Source organism: Lutjanus erythropterus, chromosome 10 (assembly GCF_056507025.1).
Source record: "Lutjanus erythropterus isolate fLutEry1 chromosome 10, fLutEry1.hap2, whole genome shotgun sequence".
Lineage (NCBI taxonomy): Eukaryota > Metazoa > Chordata > Actinopteri > Lutjaniformes > Lutjanidae > Lutjanus > Lutjanus erythropterus.
This window is the reverse complement of record NC_139326.1, coordinates 16,146,948-16,173,654: the sequence shown is the minus strand read 5'-3', so window position 1 is coordinate 16,173,654 and position 26,707 is coordinate 16,146,948. Positions and strand designations below refer to the sequence as shown.

Sequence of the window (26,707 nt, the reverse complement as noted above, 5' to 3'; positions counted from 1 at the left end):
ACCCACAAAACCCTGAATTCTGCAATCAGGTCACTGCAGTTTTTCAGGATAGAAAGAAGTGACATTACATTTCTGACTGATTTGAGTCATTTTTATATTCAAGGGTTCATGATTTACATTGAGAAAGTTACAAAAAAAAAACCTCTTCCTACTCCATGTATATCACTGACCTCTGAATATAACACATCTCATTGAAATCTGGTAAAATAACTGTTTTTTTATGCAGAAAAAAAAACAATGCTCTTGTTTACATGTATTTGTCTGTAAGCCAGTGTTGACCAGGGATGTCACTGATTAATCAATCAATTGGCATTAAGAATTCAATCTTAATACACAGTTGGTCATACCTACTAAAATTCTGGTATAAAAGCAGTATTTTGTCATGAAAACTCAACACTATACAGTTTACAAGTGTACTATTCGGTGTTGTCTTGTTCTACCTTAACTTTAGCAAGGTACTACACACTGCATCAACTGACTTTATGGAAATATCAGAGTCAGAGTCTGTGTTGATTTTATATCTGAATATTTGAAGAGAAATTCATCTATCCAGCAAAGGGGTTGGCATGAATAGTCACGTCCTTTATCCGGGTTTCAGTCAGTGGTCGGAATGTCTTTTCATTGACGGGCAGTTTCTCCAGTTCATCCAGTGTTTCCAGGCCATCAATAATCCTACAAGTTGAAGAGAGTAAGTTGTCAGCTGCAATTCTAAATTAGGCTTTAATTAATCAACAACTGTCAAACACACTCTAACTGGCTGTATGTAGTGCCAAAAACTATTTTCACTGCTCTCTCTTATATTCTCATCATTAGTTCCATTTATCTGTATTAAAATTGCGTACTTTCCAAACGCTGTGTACTTCATGTCCAGATGAGGCTGTTTGGCGTATGTGAAGAAAAACTGGGAGCCATTTGTGTTGGGGCCATTGTTCGCCATCGAGACCACTCCTCTCACATTGTGCTGAAATAAAAGATAGCAGAAGTGATAATGTAAAAGCTGAGTGTGTTCGAAATATTAGGTGAAACTTCTTCCATACATACGTCAAGAAGCTAGAGTTAGTAGGTACTCACTTTCAGGTGTTCACTGTACTCATCCTCAAATTTGCGGCCCCATATACTCGTCCCTCCTTTACCAGTGCCTGAGTGGTTTAAACAAAGTACAGGAAATAGGTAGTGAGAATGTGAATCGTGACTTTTCAGTACCGAAATGCAGCAGAAGCAACAACAGTCCTGTACCTGTAGGATCTCCAGTTTGAACCATGAAACCCTTAATATTTCGGTGGAAGATGCAGCCGTTGTAGAACCCACTGGCACACAAAGCAAGAAAGTTCTGTAAATACAATAAAAGTAAGTTTGGATATTAGATGATGCTGTTCAGTGGTGGTAGTGGTGGTGGTGGTGGGTGCTATATCAGTGTTTTTACAGTTAAAGGCAAATTTAATGCTCAGGATACGTATATTCTTTTAGTACTAGGCAAAAAAGCAATAACCTAATTAAATGGCTAGTCAGTAAATAAGCTTGTAATGCACTGTGGTACATAATTCTATAAAAAATACAGCAGCATTATTATCACAAAGGGTGTCTGCTATACGTTTTCTACTCGAAGGTAACCTAACCTGTGTTTTTTTCATGCCGGTAATAATATGTCGTATATCATGTAGAGCAGAGAGTGTAAAAGAGACTGTATAATTTATATAACAACACAACATAAAGATCTCATGTCTACTTTCATACCCAGTCAGAAATGAGCAGCAGATCTGGAGCATGTATCGTTTTAGTTATTACAGCTAACCTACTGCAGTTGACTCACCTCACATGTTCTTGGTGTGCGTTCACAAAATAATTCAATTTTGATCTCTCCTAGATCTGTGTGAAGGGTAACAGCCTGGAAGATTTACAAAAGAGAGAAAATCATTGAACATTAACTTTTAAGAAGCAGAGGAAAGTTTTGCTACCTAGCTTAGCCCGTCATCCAGACTGATAAAATAAGCTCGTTCTCATTATAAATGAGGCGTTTCAGAACTGGATCCGACAAATTTTATCCGCAATAAACCACATTATTTTCCATAGCTTAGTAAATTGTTTTTTATATTTTCATGTTGACGGGTATTCACGAAAACTGTTTAAAATTACATTTACCATTTCAAACGTCGCGTCTGTGCCCGAGTGCGTCGTCGAAATACGTCCGGCTGGATGCAGCAGCTCATCCTTCAATGGTTCCGCAAGCAGTTTACGGTTATTTGGAAGGAAATGAAAGTGACACAGGTCGGTATATTTGTTCCTACTGTGATTGAGATATTTATTTATTTATTTATTTTTTATATAGTATGGAGACGTGACCTCAGTACGGACCTGTTAAAGCTCAACGGAAACAATAAGTTCATTCAGTCTATGCAGTGAATTTACATGTGTGATGCTGTTAAAACATGTCTGGGTTAAGCTGCTATGGGGCCCCTATTATGTATATATATATATAATAAAATAAAATAAAATAAAATTCCAGGCCTTTACTAGATCCCATTTTTTTCTGACTCTGAGCAATGCTTAACATTTTCTATGGCTATGGCTTGTCTATATTACCTTATTTGTTATTGGGTAATTAAATTAGAAGGGGTGCGTCACCGAGTCTGCCTCCTCTCAAATGTAATGGGACTTAAGCGAACAGCAATGTTTTTCTTTTTGTTTGTTTGTTTGTTTTTTCCAGATATTATGACCCAGTCACTTAAGATAATCCACAGGCCTTGTTGTGAACAGTTTGATGAGGAACTGCACTTGTTATATGGGTCTATACTCCTTAAAGAAATCCAAATCATCAAATGTTACATTATAATTTTGTTTTGAGGACATATTGCACACTTTCCAAGTTATTCGTAAGGAAAGCCAGGCAATCCCCATATTGAAAAAACCACTTTGCCCTCAGAGAGTTCCTGACAACTCTTTTGCATATGCTATGGAGGTGTCCAGAAAATTTAAATTTTGGAACTGTGTCTCTTCATGTTTGTCAGAGATGTTGGAACACTCTGTACCATGCCCTCCATTGGATTTATTGCTGAATGATGCTTCTTCATTAAAATTTACACTCCAACAACGATGAATATGGCTGCCGGGCCGAACAGCAGCCAAAAAAGTGATTGCTCTAGGCTGGCAGGCCCTGCAGTTTTTGCAGAGACAAACAGTGATTACTTACTTTTATGGATATGTTCTCCTACATGGTGCAAAACCAAGGAATGTAAGTGTTTTAGTCAATAATGACGAAGGCATAAAGATGCTACTCTAATTTAATATTGGCTTGTTGTAGTCTGGGGCTAGTCCAGTGGGGTGGGGGGTGGGGGGATATAATGAATGAATGAATGAATGAATGAATGAATGGAGTACTTTCTTTCTATGGAAGAAAGAAAGTACTCCCATTTTATCCCAAAGAAGGCAAACATCTCTACAGCCCAAATCTCCAAAACTCTCAGACCAAAACTTGAAAAAAGCACAAGAAGAAAACATGTATCTTTGGTTTATAGGTAAAGTGGCCCTTTGAAAACATTGTACCATATGTCTTAAAAGTAGATTTGATACAGGGAGCTCCTTCAGGACGGGGCATCAACATCAGGTTGTGAAGCCAGATGCATCTTAAGGCCCTCAGCCTCAGTTGATATTGTGCTTTATTGGTGCATAATCCTAAAAAATAGACTTTGAAAATGGCAAATGTAGTTTAATTGTAGGTGGCCTTGTGTTTAAAGACTGCCCCATTACCAGATCGCCCCTGCTTCATCTTTATCAAATGATATATGTGCTTTTCCTTCTGAATAACGTCTGATTAATAATGTGACTATCACAATGACTGATATCTAACATGGTACCTGTGCAGGTAACAAGCTCTTTACCTAACACAGAAATACAACATTGAAATGTGTCATTCACATCAGTCAAACACTTACCCAACACGAAGCAAGACAAATCTGGTCGACCAAGTTTATTTTATTTTACCTCTAGTGGGTGATGGTGTGCAGGAGAGGATGGGACACATGTTCAAACAGAATACTCACTGTCACATCATTCATGTCATGTCAATACTGATGCACTGATGATTTCCTTATTAATGAAAAACTTTTGGCAACCAAACACTGCATTAAGCCACATTTGTACATCACCTATGATTGGATCTGAGTTGGGAAACATGGGGGAAAAAAAGGATTTTGTACCCAAACATGATTTTAAGAGGAGAAAGAACAAAGATGAACATCTTGTCAACATACACACGGATAACACACACACACACACACACACACACACACACACATCATCTGTGCTAACAACATGAAAACAATAATTCTGAAACAACAAAGGTCAGTTTATACATGGTCATTGATGAAAAATGCAGATTAAACCAAGTGGTTTCTTTAAAAACACAAAACACATTTTGTTTTAAACCAGCAGTCAATATTAAATACACCAAACTAGAAAAGAATGTATAGAAATGCATATAAAACTGTAACTGTATAAAACAACTGTTTAAATTAATAAAAATACCAGGTGTAATAAAAAATAGGCAATCAACTCAAAAAAGAAGTGAGTACTAGCTGGCTTCCTGAGAAATTTAGTCATATTGTATTATAATAATACTAATAGCTGTCAAAATGAAAAAATATCAGTGAAAAATTATTTTTTAAAAAGGAGGGAAAATGCATCAAACAAAAAGATTAAAAATAACTGAGACCTAAAACAAATCTACTTACCGACATCACTTCACTAGCAACCTACACAATATTTGTTTTAATGTACTGACCATTTAACTAACAGCGCTCATTACAGCGCTTTACATTTGACGTACGTTTTTCTGATGTCACTCTTAATTAGAATAATTGATTGTCTTAATCAGTTATAGGTGTATTGCTGAGGTGTTCTGGATGTCATTTCAAATAATCCAGTTGGGACTTAAAGGACCCAAATTATGAAGTTTTCTATGAGTAGCTCTGAAATAAATCTTAAACACTAACCTAATACCATTTTAATCTCATGGCTGGCAGTCATTCAGTTGAACCTTCCCATACAGGAACATGCAAAACGTGTGTGAGTTGTATAACATTTGCATTTACCTAAATGTAACTTGTGGGAAAGGTGCTGTAGTGCAAAAGCATTCTGTAGGACCAACAAATCTCTAATCTATTTAACTTGAAATTCTCCCCTTAGCCACCTTAGTAAAATGGATGTGAAAAAGAATGCCCATGCACATAAGAAAACATCACTACTAACCTTTACATAGTTTACATAAAGGAAATATTGCACAATATAGCATAGTTAAAGATGTTACTGAAATAAATGTACATAGCTTAAACTATTCCTATGCTTTTCAACCCAGTTTCTATACTGTATATTGCTACTGTCCAAGTTTTCTTTGCAGTTAGTTTTATCAAAACATAAACTGATTTTTTTTTCTCTTGGGGCAAAGACAAGAACACCTATTGTGTGTTGTGCTGTGTCAGAGCTGTGCATTGATCTTGAATTCCACCTTTTTTTTTTAGCATTGTGCTGCTTACTGTGGCAAAACACAAGTGCAGAAAAGTCGCTCGCAGGCAAAAAGTATTCAACATTTCTCTACAAACGAACCCACTTTGAAAACAGACAAATAAATGACAACAATTAGATAGTCTGGCCTGAAAAGTATGGAGGCCCATTTACAACAAGGAAAAAAAAGTGTCCCCAAGACCTGCGTGCTGTAAGGTTTAACTATGTCATAGATTAGATATTACTTTGTAATTTTGACTTTGATTTCTTTTTTTTTTAATATTTTCTAGCTTTTTGTCTCTTTAGTCCCCTTCCAGGGAGAGGTTTCCATAAGAAGTGAGTGTATCTGGCACAAAAAAAAAACCCACAAAAAAAAATCCATCACCAAAAAAACCAAAAAAAAAAAAAACCCTTTCATTCTCAAAATGAGCTTGCGTCACTTCAATCATTTAAATCTAAACCCAATCGCTACATTTCTAGATCACTTTAATAAAATAAGACTGGTAGAATTTTTTACTGGATAACTTAAATTATAATGTTCATGCCCTTCTCTTCTACATAGAAGTTGTCAGCAGTGCACACCAACACTGGTTATGAGAGTTAAAGCTGCACTAAGTTTAGGTAAAAATAAAGCTAGTGTCGCCAATATCACAATGTGAGGCTACATCAGATAAGAATGTCTCATTAATCACATTTGAGACACCAAATGTCTGTTTTATTTTCCCAAATTGATCACTGATGTCTTGTGGAAAGTTCACAGGGAGTGATGACATGAAACATTACAGCAAAAACATAAAACAAACAGCAAAACTGTCCTGTTACTCCCATGATTATGTGGAGCTGGGTAGTCTAGTGCAGATTTAAAGATATCTGTCTGCATCAAAACATGGTCAAGAGTATGACAGTTTGTTTTCTACTCCACTGATGCTACAACAAAAGTAACGGAAATGGTACATAAAACAGAAGGAGTCAATTAAAGTTAAGGCAACTGACCTGAAAGACATGGCTCTTTTCAAACATGGCTCCAAATCTTTCTTGCCAATGACAAATGAATTTGTGCAACTTTTTTTTTTCATTAACTGGATTTTTTTTTTGTTCTTTTGGAAGTCAAAGCTAGAACTTCAAATTTCACGATTATTCAGAAATGGCCATTTTAGACATTATTGGTCTTGAATAGTTATTTAAAAAAAAAAAAAAGTTTGACTTCCATACTTATCTCACCTTAATATAACAATTTAAATATTTTTACATTAAAGATGGCTGTAATCTCACACTACCTTATCAAGGTATAAACATAGTAATAATTAATTTATCAATTAATAAACAATGTTATAATAGCAACCTGAAATGAACATAGGTCTGGTTCTTTTACTTATTTGCAGACAATAACATCAGTTATCAGGACATACAGGTAAACCAGTGCTTACTTCTTATCCACCACAAACATGGTGTTTGTACGTTTCAGACTTATTACCACTGTTAGGAGGCTTCATTTCAATGTCAATCTATTCTTTTGATGCAGACATAATTCATCTCATTCACAACCTTTACAGAATTTTCCCAAGGTTTGTTCATTTGTTTTGTGCAATTTATTACAAATAATGCAGATGCAGCATAACCATGAAACAGATTAAACAGATTTCCTACTGAATAGTATACTGCCAGTAAAGGTTGGGTATCTGCGGGCTGATAAGATGCTTCACCAATATAATTGTTTGGGGATGATGTCCTGTGATACCAGTCCATAAATATTCAGCAGAATAATTGTTTTTCCTCAAGTACTACCATGGGTCAAATACAGTACAAATCTTTCCCCAGAGAGAGGACATCAACCCCTCCGCTCTGCCAAACTGGCTCCATGTAAGGATCGCAATCCCCAGTCTAATAACACATGTTGTACTGCTACCAAGACTCATTTCAAACAAAGACAACTCCTCCGCCTCTGCAGCACTTAGACTACTAACAGTCTCCTCCATGACCCTCTCAGAATCAATAACCTCAGAATTCATAAACGGTCTTGACATTACTTCTCATTAGTTATCCCTGATTTGTGATTTCATGTCAAACTTTCATGATTTCCCATCAGCTTCTCTCAAAGCACATATGAAAGTATTCAAAGGCCATAGTCATCCCTCAGCAGAACAACAATGAACACCACAGTTATAATTTACGTCAGGTCAGTGCTAGACAACAGATGGAGTTGGAACAACGGACAACAGATGGACAACACATGGAACAGCTACTATTCTCACTCAAATTTATAGGATTGCTAACATGACTGTGCCATTTGCTTGTGATTGGTGTCGTCATTCCCTATATACAAATATAACAACAAATATATGGTGATATAATCAGATTACCGATTAAATAATGGGCCTCATGCATGAATGTTTTCTTATTATTCTCATAGATTTGTTCTTGCACAAAGGGAAATAAGCAAATCCTTTGTGGGATTCATGAAACATGCACTGACATCCAAGTTTGTTCTTACACACCTGACTATGTTGATAAAATGCTAGGAAATTTACAGCTAGCATATAGAAACGCCCCGATTCCATTTTCTTAATCAATATTAACACTTTACAGCACAAAACACAAGCTGACTATTGTGTGTATTGGTCACACATGAGGTGTGGGACACTCTTATCAATCTTATGCAAGAACAAACTGGGAGTACATTACAACGATTCATGCGTGAGGCCAGTTGTGAGAGTATCAACATAATTCTTCCTAAAAGAAAATAAAAAATGACACTGTTGATGATGGGATGGGGAGTTTGATGCAACTTTAAATAAGACAATCCATATACACAGAAATTAAGGAGAGGTCTTAAGAGATCACTTTGCAATCTCCTCTGCAAAACTAAAAATAAAATTAAAGTTTTGGCTATTAAAATAAACAATGGAAACTTTATTAAAGTTCTTTTACTGTCTGTAGCAAAGTTCACCCATAGTTCTGCATACTTAACTTCTCCACCACAACCAAGAAGCATCAGTGTAAACACACACTGCTGATCATGATGGCACTGCTACATTATTGCTAAAAAGCATCACTACTGGGTTATAACGGGGAGGCCTGAGAAGTTGTTTGTAAAGTAAGGAAAAACAACTGTACAGTTAAGAATAATGAGAACAACCTGAAGCAATCGGTATTTTGGTTCTGCCAAACTGGCACTTGTTCTTGATACCCAACCTTACTGGCAGTACACTGCCACAGGACAACTGCCCGCTTCAACGAGCCCTCTGGCTGTCAGTACAGGCTTTCTCTCTCGTGTCGGGGCTCAGTTGGTCAGCACCCGTCTTAACTCGTTGCCACAGACCCGTTCATGCCTGTTCTTTGTCAACTTTCCACAACTGTTCCTTGACCTCTGTGGGCAGGGTGTTGAAAAGGTCCTCCTCCACCACCAGACCGGTCCTCTTTAGCTGTCGGCACTCACCCAGCTCCACAGGCAGACACTCCAGACGGTTTCCTCTCAGCTCGAGCTGTGTCAGCCCGGTCAGCTCTCCAAACCGCGATGGCAGAGACTGCAGGCAATTGTTCCCCAAGTTCAAAGTGCGGAGCTTCTTGCACTGGAACAGCTCATTGGGAAGGCTCTCAATCTTGATTCCAAGGTGGGGGAGGATGGTGCAATGAGAGAAAAACAGAGAGAAAATTGAATATCTAACTTAAGAATGTTTTCAGCAGCAGACAAATTGTTGCAAACAAACCACTGAGGAATGGAAACTAAATTTTAATTGGTTGGAAAACCATCAAGTACTCACCCTGTTGGCCGTCACTGCCAGGTACTGAAGATTTTGGAGGAAGCCAATGTCTGTAGGGATGTAGGTTAGGTTGTTATGGCTCAGGTCCAGGAAACGCAGCTTGCGGCAATAAAACAACTGGCTGGGGATCTTCTCAATCTTGTTTCTGTTCAGGTACAGTTTCTCCAAATTGGTCAGTGTGCCAATCTGGATGGGAATATAGGCTATCTGGTTGTACCAGAGCTTAAGGCAGACCAGCCGATGAAGGTGCTGGAAGCTAATGATCTCCTCAATGGTCTTCAGGTTGTTGTCCTTCAGATCAATTTCCTGCAAGTTGTGCAAGCTGAAGATTGAGTGTGGTATGCGTTCTAGATCACAGCGAATGAGCTCCAGTTCTGTCAGGTTCACCATCTTCTTCAGGCTGTTGAGCACCATCAGCTTGGTGCCTTCATTATTGATGGAAAGCTTTTGGAGGTGCATGCCCACATCAGTCACCACCTGAGGTAGCTTTGTGAGATTGCTCTTCAGTCGAAGAACTTTGAGCCTCTTGAGCTCCCGGAGTCCATCAATGACAATGTAACGGTTGTTCTCCGCACTGAGATTCCCTGTCAGATGAAGTTCACTAAGATTCTTTAAACTGTAGATCCATAAGGGAATCTCTTTGATGTCAGTGAACTTGATGTGCAGAGACTTCAAGTTCTCACGTAAAAAAGCCAGTGCAGGAGCTTCGATTTTGGCCGGCGTGTGGTAGAGCCACATCTCTCGCAGGTTGGCCAGCTGGGCAATGATCGGGGGGATGGTGACATCGGGGATCAGCTCCAGTTTGAGAACCTCCAGCTCCATCAGGTCAAATACTGTGTCTGGAATGCCACTCAGCATGAAAAGGTGCAACTCCAACTTCTCCTGAGAGTTCTTGGTGATCCTCTGCCTGAGCTTGTCCAGTGTCCACTCATTGTTGAGGTTCAGTTGCCTCAGCTTATTTTCACTCACTTCTGACAGGAAAACAGCAAAGCGCTTAGAGTACAGAGGGTCATACTGATCTATCATGTGCATCATAAATGCAAAGTCATTCTTCACATCGGGTATGTCACTGTAACTGCTCTCTTCCCGTATAGACTCAAAGGAGTACTTCTTCAGAGAGCGCCGGAGCATCCAGCAAAGTGTGTACATGCAGATCAAACCATACACCACCACTAAGCTAATGTAGAAACAGGCTAAGATTTTAAAAAGTGTAGCTAGCGGGTGAGCACAACGGTACACGCTGTAACCAGTCAGACTCTCTATATTTACTGAACAGTCGACGCTGAATTTAATATCATGTACATAATACCCTGTATAGCAGATTATCAAAATAAACTTGATGACTTTGATGATAGTTTGACGGATGTACAACCTGTACACAATATCTCCTTCTTCAACGTGTATACGGAACTTCTTCACTTTTTCAAACAGGGCTTTTGCCTGTTCGCCCTCTTTCTTGTCCAAAACCCCCGTTTCTGTCCTATCAACAATGCCCTGCTCAAAGCGAGTCTTTGTCCTTTGGAGCATAGGAACGCTTGCTTCAACATCCTCACTGATAACAGACTCCTTGTGGTCCATTGAGCCGTTCATTTTCATTGGTTTTGGGTCACTTTCTTCAACCACTGTCTCTGAAAGTGCCCGAGTTGTCCATGGGGAGTCGAAGCATTTCAGCAAGATGGATACAAAGTGCTCTAGTTTGGAACTAGTCCTTGGGAACTTAAACCAAAAATTGCTGCAAGCTAGAAAAATAAGGGTGTGAAGTAATACTAAGTAAGGAAAATACTTGGCAAACCAGTGCAATCTATTTTCATAGCACACAGCATCCACATAGTTGTACTGGTGGCGGTCGAGATCATACTGGATCCCTTTGGGCTCCAAGAACAATGATGTGGCGAGGGTAGCATTGAAGTTCTTTTTGCAGGTCTGATTGACCACCCATTTGCAGGGCAGGCAGATCATCTTGTCCTGGGTGACCTGCAGTGTCCCCCCAAACACAGAAATCATAAGCATAACAATGGAGATGTAGTCCGTGAACACATCCCACCATGGTTTCAGGATGCGGTATGCTGGCTGTGTGTCCACAAAGTACCGCAGCTCAGTGATGGGGATCATGGTTTATCTGTGAAAACAAAGGGTTGAGGAGAAAATCAAAAGAGAACACAGTGATATGCTGAAACATAACCTTGTCAAACATCAAAACACTACTGGTGTCTACAAAAACAAAAGTAAAAAGTTCCTTCTCTCTCATGATGCCTCAGCAGGCTTTACACAACACAATACCAAGATGACTAATGAATACTAGAATGCAAACTAACAAGGTCATACATCAGAACTTTGCAGACCGTTAATTTGAAGGCTGCCAGAAGTAATGAAATAGAGATTCCCACTTGTTGTGACAAAGAATTGCCTGATTGAGTTCACTGAGTTGTCTGAGTCACTTAGTCTGCCAAGCTATTGATTAACTTTTCTTAAAGAGACACAATTAATCTTTCTCTTAAAGTAGGTGTCATACTAGACATAGCATTTCAAATGTTTTGACTAAATGGCAAACCAGCCATCAATAAAATATTAAGTTAATTTGTCTGGATTTTAATCTTGTCCTTACGACATTTAGGTGAAGAATTAATGTGCTCACCAAGAAAAAGTGGAAAAAAATACACCTATCACACAGGCAAGGAGGCAGCTGTCTTGAACATGTGTGTAGGCTACAAACATAATAAATGAGTAAATTAACAAAACAATCATTTCAGATTGGCTTAATCAAGAAAAACCTATATGCCTGATTCCTAATGGGGAGACACCTTAATTCACAGGGATGCACAGATTCCACTGATTATGACATCAAAACTAAGTACTTCAAACTGTCTAAAGTACTGTGATATATTAAATAGTATTTATGAAATTAGGATTAGCTGAAAAAGTCTGTAAAATAGAACTGATACACAATTACAGTGATAAAAAACACTAACATAGATAAGTCATTATTGGAAAATAATACTTGTGTCACTAATAATGGTGATACTGATTTGGGATATTGTATAGATGCATTACTACTAACTATGGCAAGAGGATAATGATACATACCATTAGACATTATACAGGTCAATCATCAAGGTTTTGCAAAGCTTGTCATACTGCTGCATCTATCCTTTTAACATTGCTGGGTCTATTTGGTCTAAATTAGTAGGCCTACAAAGGGACTGTACAATATCATGATATAAGCTATATCGTGTGATGATAGAAAATATGAATGAATATATTCAGAGAATGAATGCTATAGAACATCACTTCCCCACTCTAGATTATGGGATGGTGCTGGGATGTAGCAGGGTCCAGTTTCGGGTTACTAAATTAGTTGGTATCAGATTAGTGCATAGACATGTGTACTTGCCAATACCAGTAACAGCATTATAGGCTAAATCAGTGGTAATTAGGAACTGGAGAAAGACTCTGACTAACAATAAAAAACAATAAGCAAGTACCTTTTATTTATACAGCACATAATTTAAACTGTTATAGATACAGGCCTTTCCATGTTGTCACTTTGTATAAATTAGTGCAGCCTACAAAAAAAGTGCTTGGCCTATATCGTGATATGTATCTTATAGTGGATATGAAATTATCTACATTGCGATATGAGATTCTGGACATATGACACAGTGAGTCAATGAGCAGGACTGCTTCATGACTGTGGTTATTCTATCTATTAACATTTTTTAATTATGTTGTGTATTATATCATGATAATGTGAGATACAACTTCACATACAGTGATAGCGGGTTTCATCTATATAATCTGCCCCCAAATGAGAGTAAATCTGTCACGGATCTATGCAATCCCATAGCTACATTTGGCACACAGTCAGCAAGACCCAGTTAAGTAATCCCTTCATGTTATTGGTATTATAACAAAACCAAGGAGAAAACATATATAAACAATACATTATTGTGTAAGGATAGATAAAAATGCTCAAAACGCACACGAAAAATGGTTCTACTTACAGATCCGAACTGTAAAAAACAATAACTCCATACATAAACCGTCAAGAGCAATCCAGAGCTACTCCTTTGCCACTGCTGTACATCAGAGCCAGATAAAACCATCCTAGTCAACCTTAGCCTTGTGTGAGCATGACACACCCAGCATGTAAGCTTGAAAAGTCACTCTTCTAAAGATGATGTTCCGTTTTGGCTTGTTTAACCCAAACAACACGACCGCCAGAGGAGCCACCTTGCTCCACTGCTCTCTATTCTTAGCCATTTCCGTTAATAATACCCAGAGTATTGTCTGTGGGGGCCTTGAGAAGCACCTCCCTTGACCTTCAGGAGGAGATCCTGTTTATCTTATGGAAGCTGCTGTCTCCAACCAGTGTCTCTCTGGAATACTCTATCGTCACCTTCTGCACCCCCACCACTCCCAAAAACACACACCTACCCATACACAACAAGAGTCTGGTGTTGGCATTCATCAGAGCTTGTACTTTGTTAGGAAACTGTAAAGGCGAGGAGTCAAGACGCCTAGTCTGATCCCTTGCCAAATAAGCATATTTAGACTGGCCCCAGTTCAGAGAAGCTTTAGCACACATAACAACTATTTCAGTTTAGTAGCCTGGATTGGGCAGATGATGAAACAGTATAGTCAATAAATAATTTGCACTGTCTTATCAATTTTTATAGGCACCATTCAGTAATTTGTGCACAATCGTATGCTGTCTGTACATCTTCAGGCCAAGTGTGTGACCCTGACCTGGGAAACACACTGGGACCAACCAAACATCTTACATGGTTGCACACTTTATGTGCATTATTGTACAACAATGACAGCAGTTAATACTATTACTACTATAGTATTACTACTATACTACTATTTTTTAAACTGAAAATCTACATTTAAGCCATGTCGTACTAATTTAAACAAGCATACATGCACACACACACCCGCTAAAATAACCACATTTTTCTCATTATCTCCATTTTTATGTTTTTTTTCACACTTACTTTGTCAGTGTAGTTATATTTTTATTGTGGTTTTCTTCTATGTTGTTTTTGTTATTTCTCACACTTGCTTTGAGAATGTATAGGTCTATTTTCCACGTCATCAAGGCTCTCTTTAAATTGAATTGAGCTGAATTGGATTAACTGAACTGAAATGAAATACTCACCGGTTTGGAGGTGTTATCTGTGCTCCAGTGCCTGATGATGTCCCTGGTGGACAAGCCACTCTCTGTGTATCCAAAACTCTTCATAGACCATCGCCTCTCTTATCGCCATGGGGTAAAATTGAAACCCTAACAAAGATATTGAAATATGGAAATGTGATTTCAGCTTGTTTCCCCAACATATTCAGCCAGAATTGACATACTTTATCAGAGGCGAAAGTTACCTGCACGACCTAAGTTATGGTTACCACAGCAATCGATTACAATTGACGATATTTGCCTTCACTGGTTATGGCTCTTACAAAGCGATGTGTATTATATCGTGTCAGATATTATTTGTGTTGTCAGATTCGTGTTAATTTAAACGGATGTGCCAAATATCCATCTGTCACTGTTCCTCACGTTAGCATGGGATGTCTTTGTCATCTGGCTAGCTAGTAATTAGCTAGCTGAGCAAGTGCTTCTCAACAGAAAGTTAAAGCTAGGGGTCTGTTTCTTTCATACACTATTAACTAATATGATACACTATGTCTGAAGAAGTACAATGATATCGGACAGCGCGCCATTGATCAGCACCGACCACAAACATGCGCATTTATGCTGTTAAAACACGTTAGCAACATAAGCTAGGCTGCTGTTATCTAGTACGCTATCCTATTCACCACCGGCTCTCTGTCATCAGAAGTTTATATCCAAGCAAATGCTGAAGTTAATGTGACAGTCATACATTGCCAACATGTACTGAAAGTGCTATAATGTTCAACTTACTTTATTTGGTGTGCAGCGATCAAGTCCAACTCTATTTTAATATCAATATTTGCTAACAAATTGCGTTCACTGTTAGCTAGCAGCTCAGCTTGCTAGCTGTTGTTTTTTCTAGCACCTCTGAAACAGGTCGACGCCAGCTATGTCTAGAGGGGAACCTCAGACCCGCGAAAGACCTCGCGTTAGTGGCCACTTGAAACCAAACTATAATCTTTCCTTAATCATAACCAAGTGTTTCCTGACGCTAAAACTACCTAAACATTAACCATGGTAGTGGTACATCATAAAACATAATTAATTTGTACATTATGTGCAATAAATAAACAAGGCGTACAAATCTCGCGAGAGTTTCGCAAATCAAGGGTTCCTTTCTAGAGACGACCCTCGACGCCAAGCCGATGGGTGGCAGTGTGATGCTTGTAATAAATGTAGAAGAAGACCGTTCTTCCTCTTCTTTCCTGGAGGAGAGAGATGTTCATGTTTTGACAGTAAGGATACGATTTTATATTTTGACTCTGCAACATCATCTCAAAGTGTATTTTGATTTCGGAAATGTTGTCTTTGAACTCCTGGCGGATTGTGTGCTCATCCCGGGCTTTACTGCACCCAAACTGGCTGACGACGAACCGGCAGCCTGTATGTAAGGCTGTTACATGTTCAGCACACTGTATGTCTACCAGCTGCCCCAAGAAGGACACATGGAACAGCAACACTAACTACAAATCTTTGGCAAAGGAAAGAAAGTTAATTTACAACACTAATCCTGTCAGTTCAACCAGGAATTACTGTATAGGTCATGTCAAACTGAACTGCTGGAACTGCAAACAGCCACTTGACAAAACACCTGTATTCTTCTGCATGTCATGCAAAGTAGTCCAGCCCCCTGAAGAGGGGATATCCTACTTTAAAATTATGGATTGGTAAGTATCTGATCTCATTTATTGGTACTACATTACAATAAGGCAATCCTTTAAAGGGTTTATAGTGGTTGTGAACACTTTACAGATCATTAATAACCTATTACATCACGTTAGGTAAAAATGGCAAAAATGACCTGTTGCTTTCCAAATAATGTCCACACGTTTACAAACCCCAATTCCAGTGTTGTCTAAAACTTCAGTAAAAACAGATAACAACGATTTGCAAATTGAATACAACACAAAGACAGGATAAAAGTTTATTTGTAATTATACACTCAATCTGAGTTTGAACAAGTTCCACAAAAGTTGGGACAAGAGCCTGTTTACTACTGTGTTTCTTTTAACAACACACAATAAGTGTTTGGGAACCGAGGACACTAATTGTTCAAGTTCTTTCCCATTCTTGTTTGATATATGACTTAAGGTTCTGAACAGGCCAGGTTCTCTGTTGGCACATGTTGTGCTTCATAATGCACCACCCAGCTTCAGTGGTGCATTTTCACTGGCTCTGCCCTTCAGAGATGCACCTTTCATACCTGATCGTGATACTACCATCTGTTGTCAATTAACCTGTTTAGGTGTTTTATAGCATTCCTCAAGTTTCCCAGTCTTTTGTTGCCCGTGATCCAGCTTTTTTGAGACATGTTGCAGGCATCAAATTCATTATCAGTGTAGCCTATATTTACAAAAATCAACAAAGTTTTATCACATTAAATATTTGTTTGAACATTAAATATCTTGTCTTTCCATTGTATTCAATATAATACAAGTAGAAAAGGATTTGCAAATCATTGTATTCTGTTTTTATTTCCGCTTAACAATGTAATAACTAACTAACTACTAACTAACATATCGAAATGCCAAATTCATACATTAGAGTTTTGGCAATATTGTTTAATGTGGAACTGTTTAGCACCTTACAGTAAGGCTCTCTCTACTCAAGCTTGAGATCTGTGCCTGATGGGTTTGGGTCAGGTTGGGCCATATTTCTCACATATTTCATACGTCAGGTTTGGGCTGTATTATTATTATTGTTATTATTATTATTATTATTATTATTATTATTACCATTAGTAGTAGTAGTAGTAGTAGTAGTAGTAGTAGTTTTATTTTATGTTTTATACATTTTTACCTTGCTAATTCAAGGGTTTGGGTCAGGTTTCGGTCTCAACTTTTCAGGCCCGGTTAAAGTTCTTAGTAAGATTCATGAGTAGTCAGCAGTAACTGGATCCTGCCAAATAGTTAGCCCACACTGATGTATGAAAACTGTTTTTGTTCATAATTTCTTTTTAATGATTCATAAAGTGTTAACAAACTATTCAATAACCTAATCATAAACTATTTTATAAATCATTTATACGCACCATCTTCCTCATGAACATTTTATTCATTGAGTTTGTCTGTGAGCAGAACATTTTACGTTACCATGTATTGCCTCTTTCAGTGACTACACATTCACACTGGACACACAAAAGCTGCAGAAGAGATACATGCAGCTCCAGCGGTCCCTACACCCAGACAACTTCAGCCAGAAATCTGTGGTATGGAGGGGGGTGTAAGGGGGATCAGTTGAGTAACGTGGTTTATGAGTCAGCTGAGGCCGTCCTATCTATTAGCACAAGTGTGACACAGGAAATTGGGTTTGACCCAGTGTCCCTATTACGCCACTTGACTGTGCATTTTTGTTTTGTTAGTATGATTCATTGTGATTAGGCCAACAGAATAACTCTGAGCAAAGTTGAAAGATGGGTTTGTTAAAAAGACATTGACAAATTTAGGTCCTCAAAAAGCAGCTTTGCATATATTAAGCTACCAAGCAAACAAGGTTGAGGCAAGTTCAAGGAATCAAAAGCTGAACAACTGAGAAGACAATAGAGCATTACTTTAAGGGGTCAGTTCACTCCAAATAAAAAATGCATACTTTTTCTCTTACCCATAGTGCGGTTAACCATTTAGATTATTTTGATGTGAGTTGCAGAGTTTCTGAGATATCGGCAGTAGAGATGTCTGCTTCTCTCAAATATAATGGGACTAAATGGCACTCATCTTGTGGTGCTGAAAGCACCAAAAATACATTTGGAAAAACTCAACAGCAATGACCTTATTGTGAACAGTTTCATGCAAGAAAGATTTCCTTTCTGCAGAAGAATCTTGAATGAGAAAGTAGTTCCTACATGAAGCTGTTCACAGCAAGGTCTGTGGAGCATCTTGAGTAACCGGGTCATGATTTCTGGAAAGAAATACTGGTGTTGAATTTTTCACATGTATTCTTTGGCACTTTGAGAACCACAAGCTGAGAGCCATCTAGTCCCATTATATTCAAGAGAAGGCAGACATCTCTACAGCTGATATCACAACTCAGCAATTCACACTAAAACTACATTGATGGTTGAATAGCACTGCAGGCCAGGGGCAAAAAATATATTTTAAGGGTGAGCTGTCCCTTTAAGAAAGAAAGAAGGATAGACAAGTGGAACACTTGAAAATGGAAATAAAGTCATTAATGATATTTTGACTTGTATCGGGAAAAGCATGAGTGTATCTAATGACATTAATCATGGCTCAGTTCCATTCGGTATCCCAGGAGGCGATTCTACTAAGCCAGCATGCACAACATTATTAATTAAACCTGTGCTGTCCCTGTTATGTCCACCGTGAAAAGAGTCTGTTATGTAATACTGTATGTTTTAACTTAAAATTTGAAAAAGAAGAAAAAGAAACTATTATTGAAATGAAGGTCTTTCACCCTAAAGAACATGTGTCATATAGATATTAGTATAAGTATAAGAAAGAAGCAGCTATTAACTGAGCTTAAATCTTAAAGGGGCTCTACATTGATTTTAAACACAAGTTACAAGTGACAAGAGAAAATAACCACAATTTTGACAGTGTAGTAAAATTTGATATATTGAAGTATGTTATATTTTTCACCAATAGTGTGGGAAAAATGTAACCATGCTAATTTCATTATATTCTTCACCACTCTGTAAGGGAAGATTAACAAAGTTATTATTAAATATACTTCACTCACTCGATCACTCGTCCTCTGAGGACATCTCAGAATAGCTAACAAGAGTGAGTTTAGCTTAGACTATAGGACTACAAATATATAACAGAAAGTCTGTGTTACAAACAGGGGAGTGGAGTTTAAAGACATGGCTGATTACCTTAGCAGGGAGGGTGTGATGAAAGGTGCTATTAAGGAGCATTATGGGAAAATGTAGGATGCTGTTTTTTTCAGAGCTTGATCCATAAAGTCAGGGTATCTCAACCTCTGCCGCTTTGAGTGCTCATTTAAGAAATTATATAGAATGTCATCAGTGAAATGCACGCAGCAAACTCATGTTGATGGTTTGTAATGACAAACATTAAAGGGAAAAGACAGGACAGAGATCTAATTCGGGTTTGTCCACTTGGACGGAGCACTCACTCACTAGCATTTAGGAAATAAATTTGGTCTTCTACTCCTTTTCACTTTTGATTTGTCACTTTTTTATAGGTAGACATGAGCTACCAGCAGCATGGTGTGTGTGGAAAAATGGGTTTGATGTACTTGGTAAATCACATTCAGCCCAAAACAGTTAGGCTGATGAGACAGGTAGGCCTATATTTTACATAAAAACCTCGACTAGTGCAGCTTTAAAAACGTCACAGAGATAAATAAGACTTGGCCCAGTGCGTCTGAGCAGTTTAAAGTCTAATGTGTTTATAGGTTATTTTGCAAAGCATTAAACAGTTGACAAAATTTTTCACATTATCCAGTTTCCCCCTCGTGGATCATTAAAAAAAATGCATGGCAGTTTAGAAGAATAAGCGTTATGAGTACAAGGGTGTGCAGAGGTGTGTTGCTAATTTATTCTGTACACTCAGGTGGAAAAGCACAATGCAGAGTGTTGTCATGATACAATATGAAAGCTAAGCTCATATGCAGCAGACTGTGAGAGAGGAGGGGCAGCCTAAATGGTTTCTTCACACACAACCTGTCCAATATTGTACAGAGTGTGTTTTATTTATCAGCACCCCTGGCCATTTTTTCTTAATTAGACATCTTCCTGCCTCGGGGGTCTTCATCATATATAGAAAACTCATTACTTATACACGGCTACAAGGCAGCCACCTACTGCACTGGTTGTTATTACAGAAACAGCTCCACACGATGGGCCCATGGGCCAGAGCTTGAGACTATTGATTTTCACAAGAGCTGACAGACCTGATAGCTGCAAAATGTACTCGGATCTGCCAACCATTTCCAAGATATTTTCCTCCCCGGCTTGTTTCCCCACATCTGTCGTGTCAAACTTACACCTGCATCCCTTGAAGGGTCCCAAACTGCTCGACTACAAAAGAGTAGCTGTATGTCAAACACCTAATTGTCAGTATCACCGAGGATTTGGTGTTTAAAAAACTGACAGTGGTATAGATTGGGATGGCAGGGTGTAAAAGAGCTCAGATGTTATTCCCTTTCTGAAATATTCTGAATATTTGTTGCTCCACATGCACAGTGTGTTAGTTAAAACTCAGAATAATACAGATTTTCTTTGCCTCTTTCAATGAATGCATATGGACTGAGCTTAACTGAGCCCCTTTTTTGCAGAAAGAGCAGGAGTTTTCAGAAATCCAGTCGGCTCTTGTGAACAAAGCATACAAGACTCTTCTTAAGCCTTTGAGTCGTGGTCTTTATATGGTAAGTTTGAAAATCCCTGACATAACTTCTAATGAATAGTTTATTTTCATAACTGCCAGCTCTGTCTGTCTGATCGCTCGTTCTAGACAAGCGTCTTCTCCCTCTGACAGTCAAAGGTAGTGACATGCATTTAAAGGAGCAGCTGAGTTTGATGAACTCCCATCCTATGTTTTAGCTGGAGCTGGAGGGGATGCGTATAGAAGAGGGCACAGACTCCGGCGCCGATTCAGAGTTTCTAATGGAGCTGATGGAGATCAATGAAGCCCTTGATGAAGCTCAAACTCCAGAAGAAGCCGATAAGATAGGCCAAGACACAAAAGGTAAACAAATCTGTCTGTTCAGTTTATTGAGCAAAAGTCTGGTTGAGTGATCTCAGCTGACTGTTGATCATGAATTAGTACAGGAGGACGAGCGCATGTACTCGGTTAATTGATGCTGACACATCAGTTATTTAACTTTTTCTGTAGTTTTATCTCTTCGATCCTAAAGTATTAAAATGAAACAATATAAAAAAGAAAAATCACCTTTTGGCTTAACTGCTTGTAATTGTAAATTGTAATTAGGGATGAAAGGATTACTAGTTTCACAAAAAAATAATGTTAATTATCATTAAAACTCTGCTTCAAAAAATTCATGGTAAATGCGGTCTAGTATCAACCAAAGTTGGCAACAGTCTCCCCGAAACAGACACAGCAGCAGTGTGGGTGTGTTTTGTTTCAGTTTAAACAATGACATAATGCCATTTCAAATTGTTGAGATGTTTCCAATATAAAATTGGTGGAAAGTATTTCAGTGTGTGTATCAGCCCTTTTTGAACATTGTAACAGGATTTCCGTGGGTACTTCAATTCTTAAATTCGATTTTGACAGGGCTTAAAAATGGATCGGATTATGAAGTAAAAGGGATAGTTCACTCAAAATTGAGTGAACTACGAGTTTAACAGGAAAACAGCGTTGCAGGATCTCCCAAACATTGTAAGTGAATGGTGACCAGTTTTCAAACGTAAAAAAAAGAAAAAAATAGAAAAAAATAAATAAATAAAATGCCTTTATTCTGCTTGTCTGGCATAGTCCAAGTCTTTTAAAGTCCCGCCATGCCGTTTGCACACATGGCTCCAAGTTAAAGATCTACGGTGAACACTGAGGCTAAAAACGTGGTGTGTTCGTTTCCTATACTTAGATATGCTTTTTGCCTGTTTAACAGGAAAAGGAGAAAGGGTTGGGACTTTGCAACAATCAGTTTATCTACTGTTGATATGTAACAGACTTGACGGCGTGAAGACTTGACACTAATGAATGATGCATATATGACTGTTTTAGCCCCCTATTTGTAAACTAATATATTTTATTGCATCCATGTGCTTGATGGTGTGCATATCAACCTGTGCTAGCATAACATATCTCTGATTTTACTAATGTTTGGTGTGTTGAACTGGAACTCGTCTCCTCCTCACTTGCAGGGAAACTGGCAGACCTGACAAAGGCAATAGACGGTGCCCTGCTTAAAGGTATTATATTCAGACGCTGCATTGAAACATTTTCTGTTCCTCCCACTCAATCCTTTGTTTGTTTTGTGATCTATGCTGAAACACTTCCTTTAAGTCTCTGAGTGAGTCACTGATTGAACTTCCTTTTGCACTCTCTCTCTCTCTCTCCTTTTTTTTTTTTTTTTTATCAGGAGAGCTTCAAGCTGCCAGAGCACTGCTTGTCCAAATGAAATACTATGCAAACATTGAGGAGAAAGTGAAGGAAAAACTCACTGAATTTATGTAATTTCTCCTCCTATTTAGTGTCACTTTATGTCATATTTTTAGCCACTTTTAAAAAGTTTTGTACAGAAGCGCACAAATTATTGCACATTTGTCTTGGGATTATGTAAATGAATTGTTCAAGTTGAATAATAAAACTTTACTTGTAATGCATAATACACAACTGAATTAATTGTGATTTGCACTTAATCTGCTACTTTTTGATTACAAGCTGTATAGATACGAGGGTGTAATTGGATGCATACAGTATCCCACATGAATTCCACTAATTTCACAAGCGTAATCATATCTACTTGTACCTAATGCATCATTAAATATGACAGAGATCTATAATAGGCTCTGATTAAAATGCTGCTCGAAGTGTTTATATGATTATCCTGCCTATCAGTTCAGCATTTGTCATGTGGGACTCAGACAGACACGCGAGTCTCATTCAGTTCCTTGGGTTACCTTTAGGTGGAGACATAACACCTTGACAACCGTTGTGCAGAAGAGGACAGTACATGTTGTACAAACTGGATGTGAGACCACAAGGAAATCCTTTATTGGGTTAGACAGCCTATTGAATTATTTATGCTGGCTTCATATGTAGCATTAATGCTATGATAATCAGGAAGGCCCCACTGAATGATGATTACTTAATGAGCCAAAGATCTGTGATCTGTGTAATTTCTAGCTCATAAATTGATGTACGTTGACCCTGTACACCTATGCCCACAGCACACTGATAGGTGCACAGAGTGTAAATTCATCCATTTCCCTCATTTCATTTTTTCTGTTTTTTTAACACCATCGAGAAAAATTGTCATAATCTGTAATTACTGTGCAAATTGGAGCTCCAGTCACATCAAAGCTCTTGATCCAGGAAACTGATACAGGTGTAATCATGCTGAAATATGGGGGGTGTCACTTAATCTGATAGCAGAAATTGAGCCATCATATCACATATCATATGAAGAATGTTATTTGAGACACACAAGCATCACAACCTAAACCATTTTGTGTGTACTTGTGGTTTCACTGTGTCTCTGTGCCCCACAGCCCACTGGAACATCCCACTGTAACACATCCTGACTCGTTGTTTATTAAGTCTGGAACAACAATGTCATGTGTCTGAAGTTGTTTCGGTTTTTCACCATGGAGAAGCAGTTTCCTTAATACACATGGATAGACAGTGAATTAAACAGGGTTTCTCCCACCACAAGGAGACTAACAGGCCTATTTATTATTCATGTCGTAATCGGAAGGCATCTACGGCGCCTTTAAATTAATGAGAAAATGTGATCGACCAACACTGAGGCTACTGCTGTCTCCCAGAACTCTTTGAAATTGAGTTTGAAAGAGACGAGGGGGAAAAAAACTCACCACAGCCTGGCTGTGAAATTGACTTGGATGGGAAAGCTTGGCAAAATGAACTAGGTACATGGGACCACCATGCAGACTCTAGAATGAGTGAGGTCAGCATCAGGCACACTACGCAATTTACCGCTGCTGTTGGAGTGTTTACTTAGATTTACTGGTCATGGTTCACTGGGTCGATTCGAATATTCTGAACAAGTCTCCATGACCCAGAAAATGGAATTAAGCTTAGTTATGTCATTACCGCAGTTGCTTGACATTGTGCATGGGAAATAAGCTCATCCAATTTCTTGTTGAGAGTTAGATGAGATGATTGATACCACTCTCATATTTGTCTGCTAAATATGAGCCAGCAGCTGGTTAGCTTAGCTTCCTATAAACACTGGAAATATGGGGAAACAGCTAGCCTGACTGCCCAAAGGTAACAAAACTAGCTTATTAGCACCTCTACTTTTCACATCCAGAGTGTAAGATTTACATACCTTTACTGGCAGAATGAGGAACATAATATTAATAATTCTGTTTTCATTGGTGTATGATCACCTGAAAATAAGTTTGTGTTGTTACGTTAGAATAAGCTTGGTCCAGGTCCTCTATCTTCAAGGCTGCTGTGTTGCATCACCATGTTCAAATTTCCTGTATATCTACAACATGGCTGTAACGTTAAACCACACTTGTTGTTACCATGGTAACCACAGGTCGTTTAAATCTCATCAAGCCCATTATCTGTACAAAAACCAAAGTATGGGTTTTGTATTGGACTTTTTCTTTCTTGGTAACTTTTGTTACTTTCTAACTGAACCAAGCGAGCTGTATCCCTTTTTTTCCAGTGTTTCCAATGCTATTCAATGCTAAGCTAACTAGCTACTTGCTATAGCTTCACATTTAGTGGACAGATAAGAGTGTAGTATCAATCTTCTTGTCTAACTCTTGGCAAGAAAGTCAGTAAGTGCATTTCCCAAAATTTCAAACTATTCCTTTAACAGAGTGACGTAGTTATGAGACTGCTTGCATCGTTAACATCTAAATGTTTATTTCATAGGTTTTGAATTGTGTAATAGATGCTGTTTATTGTGCGCTTCAGTTTTCATACCTTCTAAAATTCTTGGTTTGTATTACAGATTGTTTTTTGCAGCCCAAATTGACACCTGTGAAAAATCATTTCAATTATTCCAGGCATACTGGGTACATCTTGCAACTTGAAAAATCCGGAGAACAATTTTACCTGGATTCGAGTGTGTAAATAAGCCACCAACAACATGACTAATAGCACATGTTACGAGGTACTACGAGGCAAAATGCCTGTATATTTTTTTCTTTCTTGGTGTCTTCTTTGAACTGTACCAAACTGTGTCCCCTTTATTCCATTCATTATTCTAAACAAAGCTAAGCTAACCAGCTGCTGGCTGTAGTAATCAGATATGAAAGTGGTATCGATCCTCTTGTCTAACTCCTGGCAAGAAAGTGAATAAGCGTAGTTCCCAAAATTTCAAGCTATTCCTTTAACACAGTGGAAGTAATAATGAAACTGTCAACATGCATTAATGCCAAAATATTTCCTTTCATTGGTTTTGAACTGTGTAATAGATGGGGCTTATTTTGCATTTCATACTGTCGGGGTTCCTCCCTTTGTATTATAGATGTTGTTTTCTTGCAACCCAAATTGGCACCTGTGAAAAATCAAATTATTTTCAAGGCACATTGGGCAAATGTTGCAACTTGAATAATCACTGGAGAACGATTTTACCTGGATTAAGGTGTCTAAATAAGCCTCCAACAACGTGACTAATAGCGCATGTCATAATTGCAGTATTAATCATCTCCATACGGCCTTAACATAAATATCATAATAAGATTAATGTGTTCTTGTGACCCATGTCTTAATCATAATGTTCTCTTAATCGCATTAAGAATGAAATGTTGTTGGGCCACAGCAACCCACTTTGTAGCACAGAAGCCTAATGGGAAAATTAGAGACTATTTGGATTGTAATGATAGAATACAAACACAATATAAACTTTAACTATGGATACAAGCATTAGCCAATGAAAGGTCTGATTGACGAAGGTCTAAACCAGCGGAGGATGACTCACTGGAGCCGAGCAGCAGTCTTTATGATCCTCGCCCCTCCGCTCAGCTGCTGTGTGAGTCAGCCGTTGAGTGTCAGGCCCATCATCCCACAGACACCTCAAGCCTGCTGTGTGTACTCGTGTCTCACCAGGTAGTAATGCCATTATAATCTACAACTATTAGGCTTTTCTTCCCACCCCTTAATCCATGTTTTTTTCTGTTTTTTTGCCTCATCTCTTTACCAAACCGTGTCTTTGCCTCCTCGTAAAGCTCCTGAACTATAGCCTACTTTGACACCTGTTCCTCTACAATTGTGATATTTTGACACCTGCCTTTCCTTTTTTTTAGTTTTGAATGTGCATGTTTTGATATAGTTTTCATTTGAACCCACTCATGCAACTTGCTGACACTGTTTAGACTTTCTTCTGCACAGGAAAAGATCAAGAACAAGTAGTAATTTGCACTGATTGTGACAACAGCAAAACACCTGGCGTTTCCCATATGTCTGCTAATGTGATGTTATATAATATTGAACGTGTTGGAAAATAGAAACTGGCAGCATAAAAGAAGATTGTCTCCATTTTCTGCTTATTGACACATCTTACCTTTACCTTTAATGGGGAATCAGTTCATTAAAACTATGAATGTGATATCTCAAGCACGTCAGATTGTTGTGTTGCTCTCCTCATTGAATGTAATTATGAGTCAAATCACAACACACTTTGA

General features: G+C 38.3%; 3 protein-coding genes across 3 annotated transcripts; 1 reads left to right on the top strand and 2 right to left on the bottom strand.

The window, feature by feature from the left end:
- Nucleotides 1–439: 439 nt before the first annotated feature.
- Nucleotides 440–2,247, bottom strand: ppil3 (peptidylprolyl isomerase (cyclophilin)-like 3). The gene is made up of 6 exons (XM_084729496.1): nt 2,140–2,247; nt 1,811–1,885; nt 1,237–1,330; nt 1,072–1,139; nt 843–961; nt 440–672 (listed from the first exon to the last, which is right to left on the bottom strand). Exons 1-6 carry the CDS (start codon nt 2,140–2,142, stop codon nt 546–548), a joined length of 486 nt encoding a protein of 161 aa, XP_084585622.1. The 5' UTR covers nt 2,143–2,247; the 3' UTR covers nt 440–545.
- Nucleotides 2,248–6,850: 4,603 nt separating this feature from the next.
- On the bottom strand, nt 6,851–15,335 carry lrrc8ab (leucine rich repeat containing 8 VRAC subunit Ab). Its single transcript, XM_084728389.1, has 4 exons — nt 15,184–15,335; nt 14,419–14,544; nt 9,258–11,376; nt 6,851–9,095 (listed from the first exon to the last, which is right to left on the bottom strand). The coding sequence occupies exons 3-4, from the start codon at nt 11,367–11,369 to the stop codon at nt 8,820–8,822; spliced, it is 2,388 nt and encodes a 795-aa protein (XP_084584515.1). The 5' UTR covers nt 11,370–11,376; nt 14,419–14,544; nt 15,184–15,335; the 3' UTR covers nt 6,851–8,819.
- A 278-nt stretch (nt 15,336–15,613) lies between these two features.
- On the top strand, nt 15,614–22,710 carry hscb (HscB mitochondrial iron-sulfur cluster cochaperone). Its single transcript, XM_084728388.1, has 6 exons — nt 15,614–16,100; nt 17,545–17,641; nt 20,695–20,784; nt 20,960–21,104; nt 22,244–22,291; nt 22,462–22,710. The coding sequence occupies exons 1-6, from the start codon at nt 15,733–15,735 to the stop codon at nt 22,554–22,556; spliced, it is 843 nt and encodes a 280-aa protein (XP_084584514.1). The 5' UTR covers nt 15,614–15,732; the 3' UTR covers nt 22,557–22,710.
- The last annotated feature ends 3,997 nt before the right edge of the window (nt 22,711–26,707 follow it).

What these genes read in the sequence shown, in the direction of transcription:
- ppil3 (XM_084729496.1), bottom strand. An exon ending in GCACACCAAGAACATGTGAG is followed by an intron (nt 1,331 to 1,810) that starts GTGAGTCAACTG and finishes TTGTATTTACAG; the next exon opens with AACTTTCTTGCTTTGTGTGC. An exon ending in TCAAACTGGAGATCCTACAG is followed by an intron (nt 1,140 to 1,236) that starts GTACAGGACTGT and finishes TAAACCACTCAG; the next exon opens with GCACTGGTAAAGGAGGGACG.
- lrrc8ab (XM_084728389.1), bottom strand. Translation starts at nt 11,369, where the DNA reads ATGATCCCCATCACTGAGCTGCGGTACTTTGTGGACACACAGCCAGCA. An exon ending in TGGCAGTGACGGCCAACAGG is followed by an intron (nt 9,096 to 9,257) that starts GTGAGTACTTGA and finishes CTTGGAATCAAG; the next exon opens with ATTGAGAGCCTTCCCAATGA.
- hscb (XM_084728388.1), top strand. Translation starts at nt 15,733, where the DNA reads ATGTTGTCTTTGAACTCCTGGCGGATTGTGTGCTCATCCCGGGCTTTA. An exon ending in ACTTCAGCCAGAAATCTGTG is followed by an intron (nt 17,642 to 20,694) that starts GTATGGAGGGGG and finishes CCTTTTTTGCAG; the next exon opens with AAAGAGCAGGAGTTTTCAGA. An exon ending in TGAGTCGTGGTCTTTATATG is followed by an intron (nt 20,785 to 20,959) that starts GTAAGTTTGAAA and finishes CCTATGTTTTAG; the next exon opens with CTGGAGCTGGAGGGGATGCG.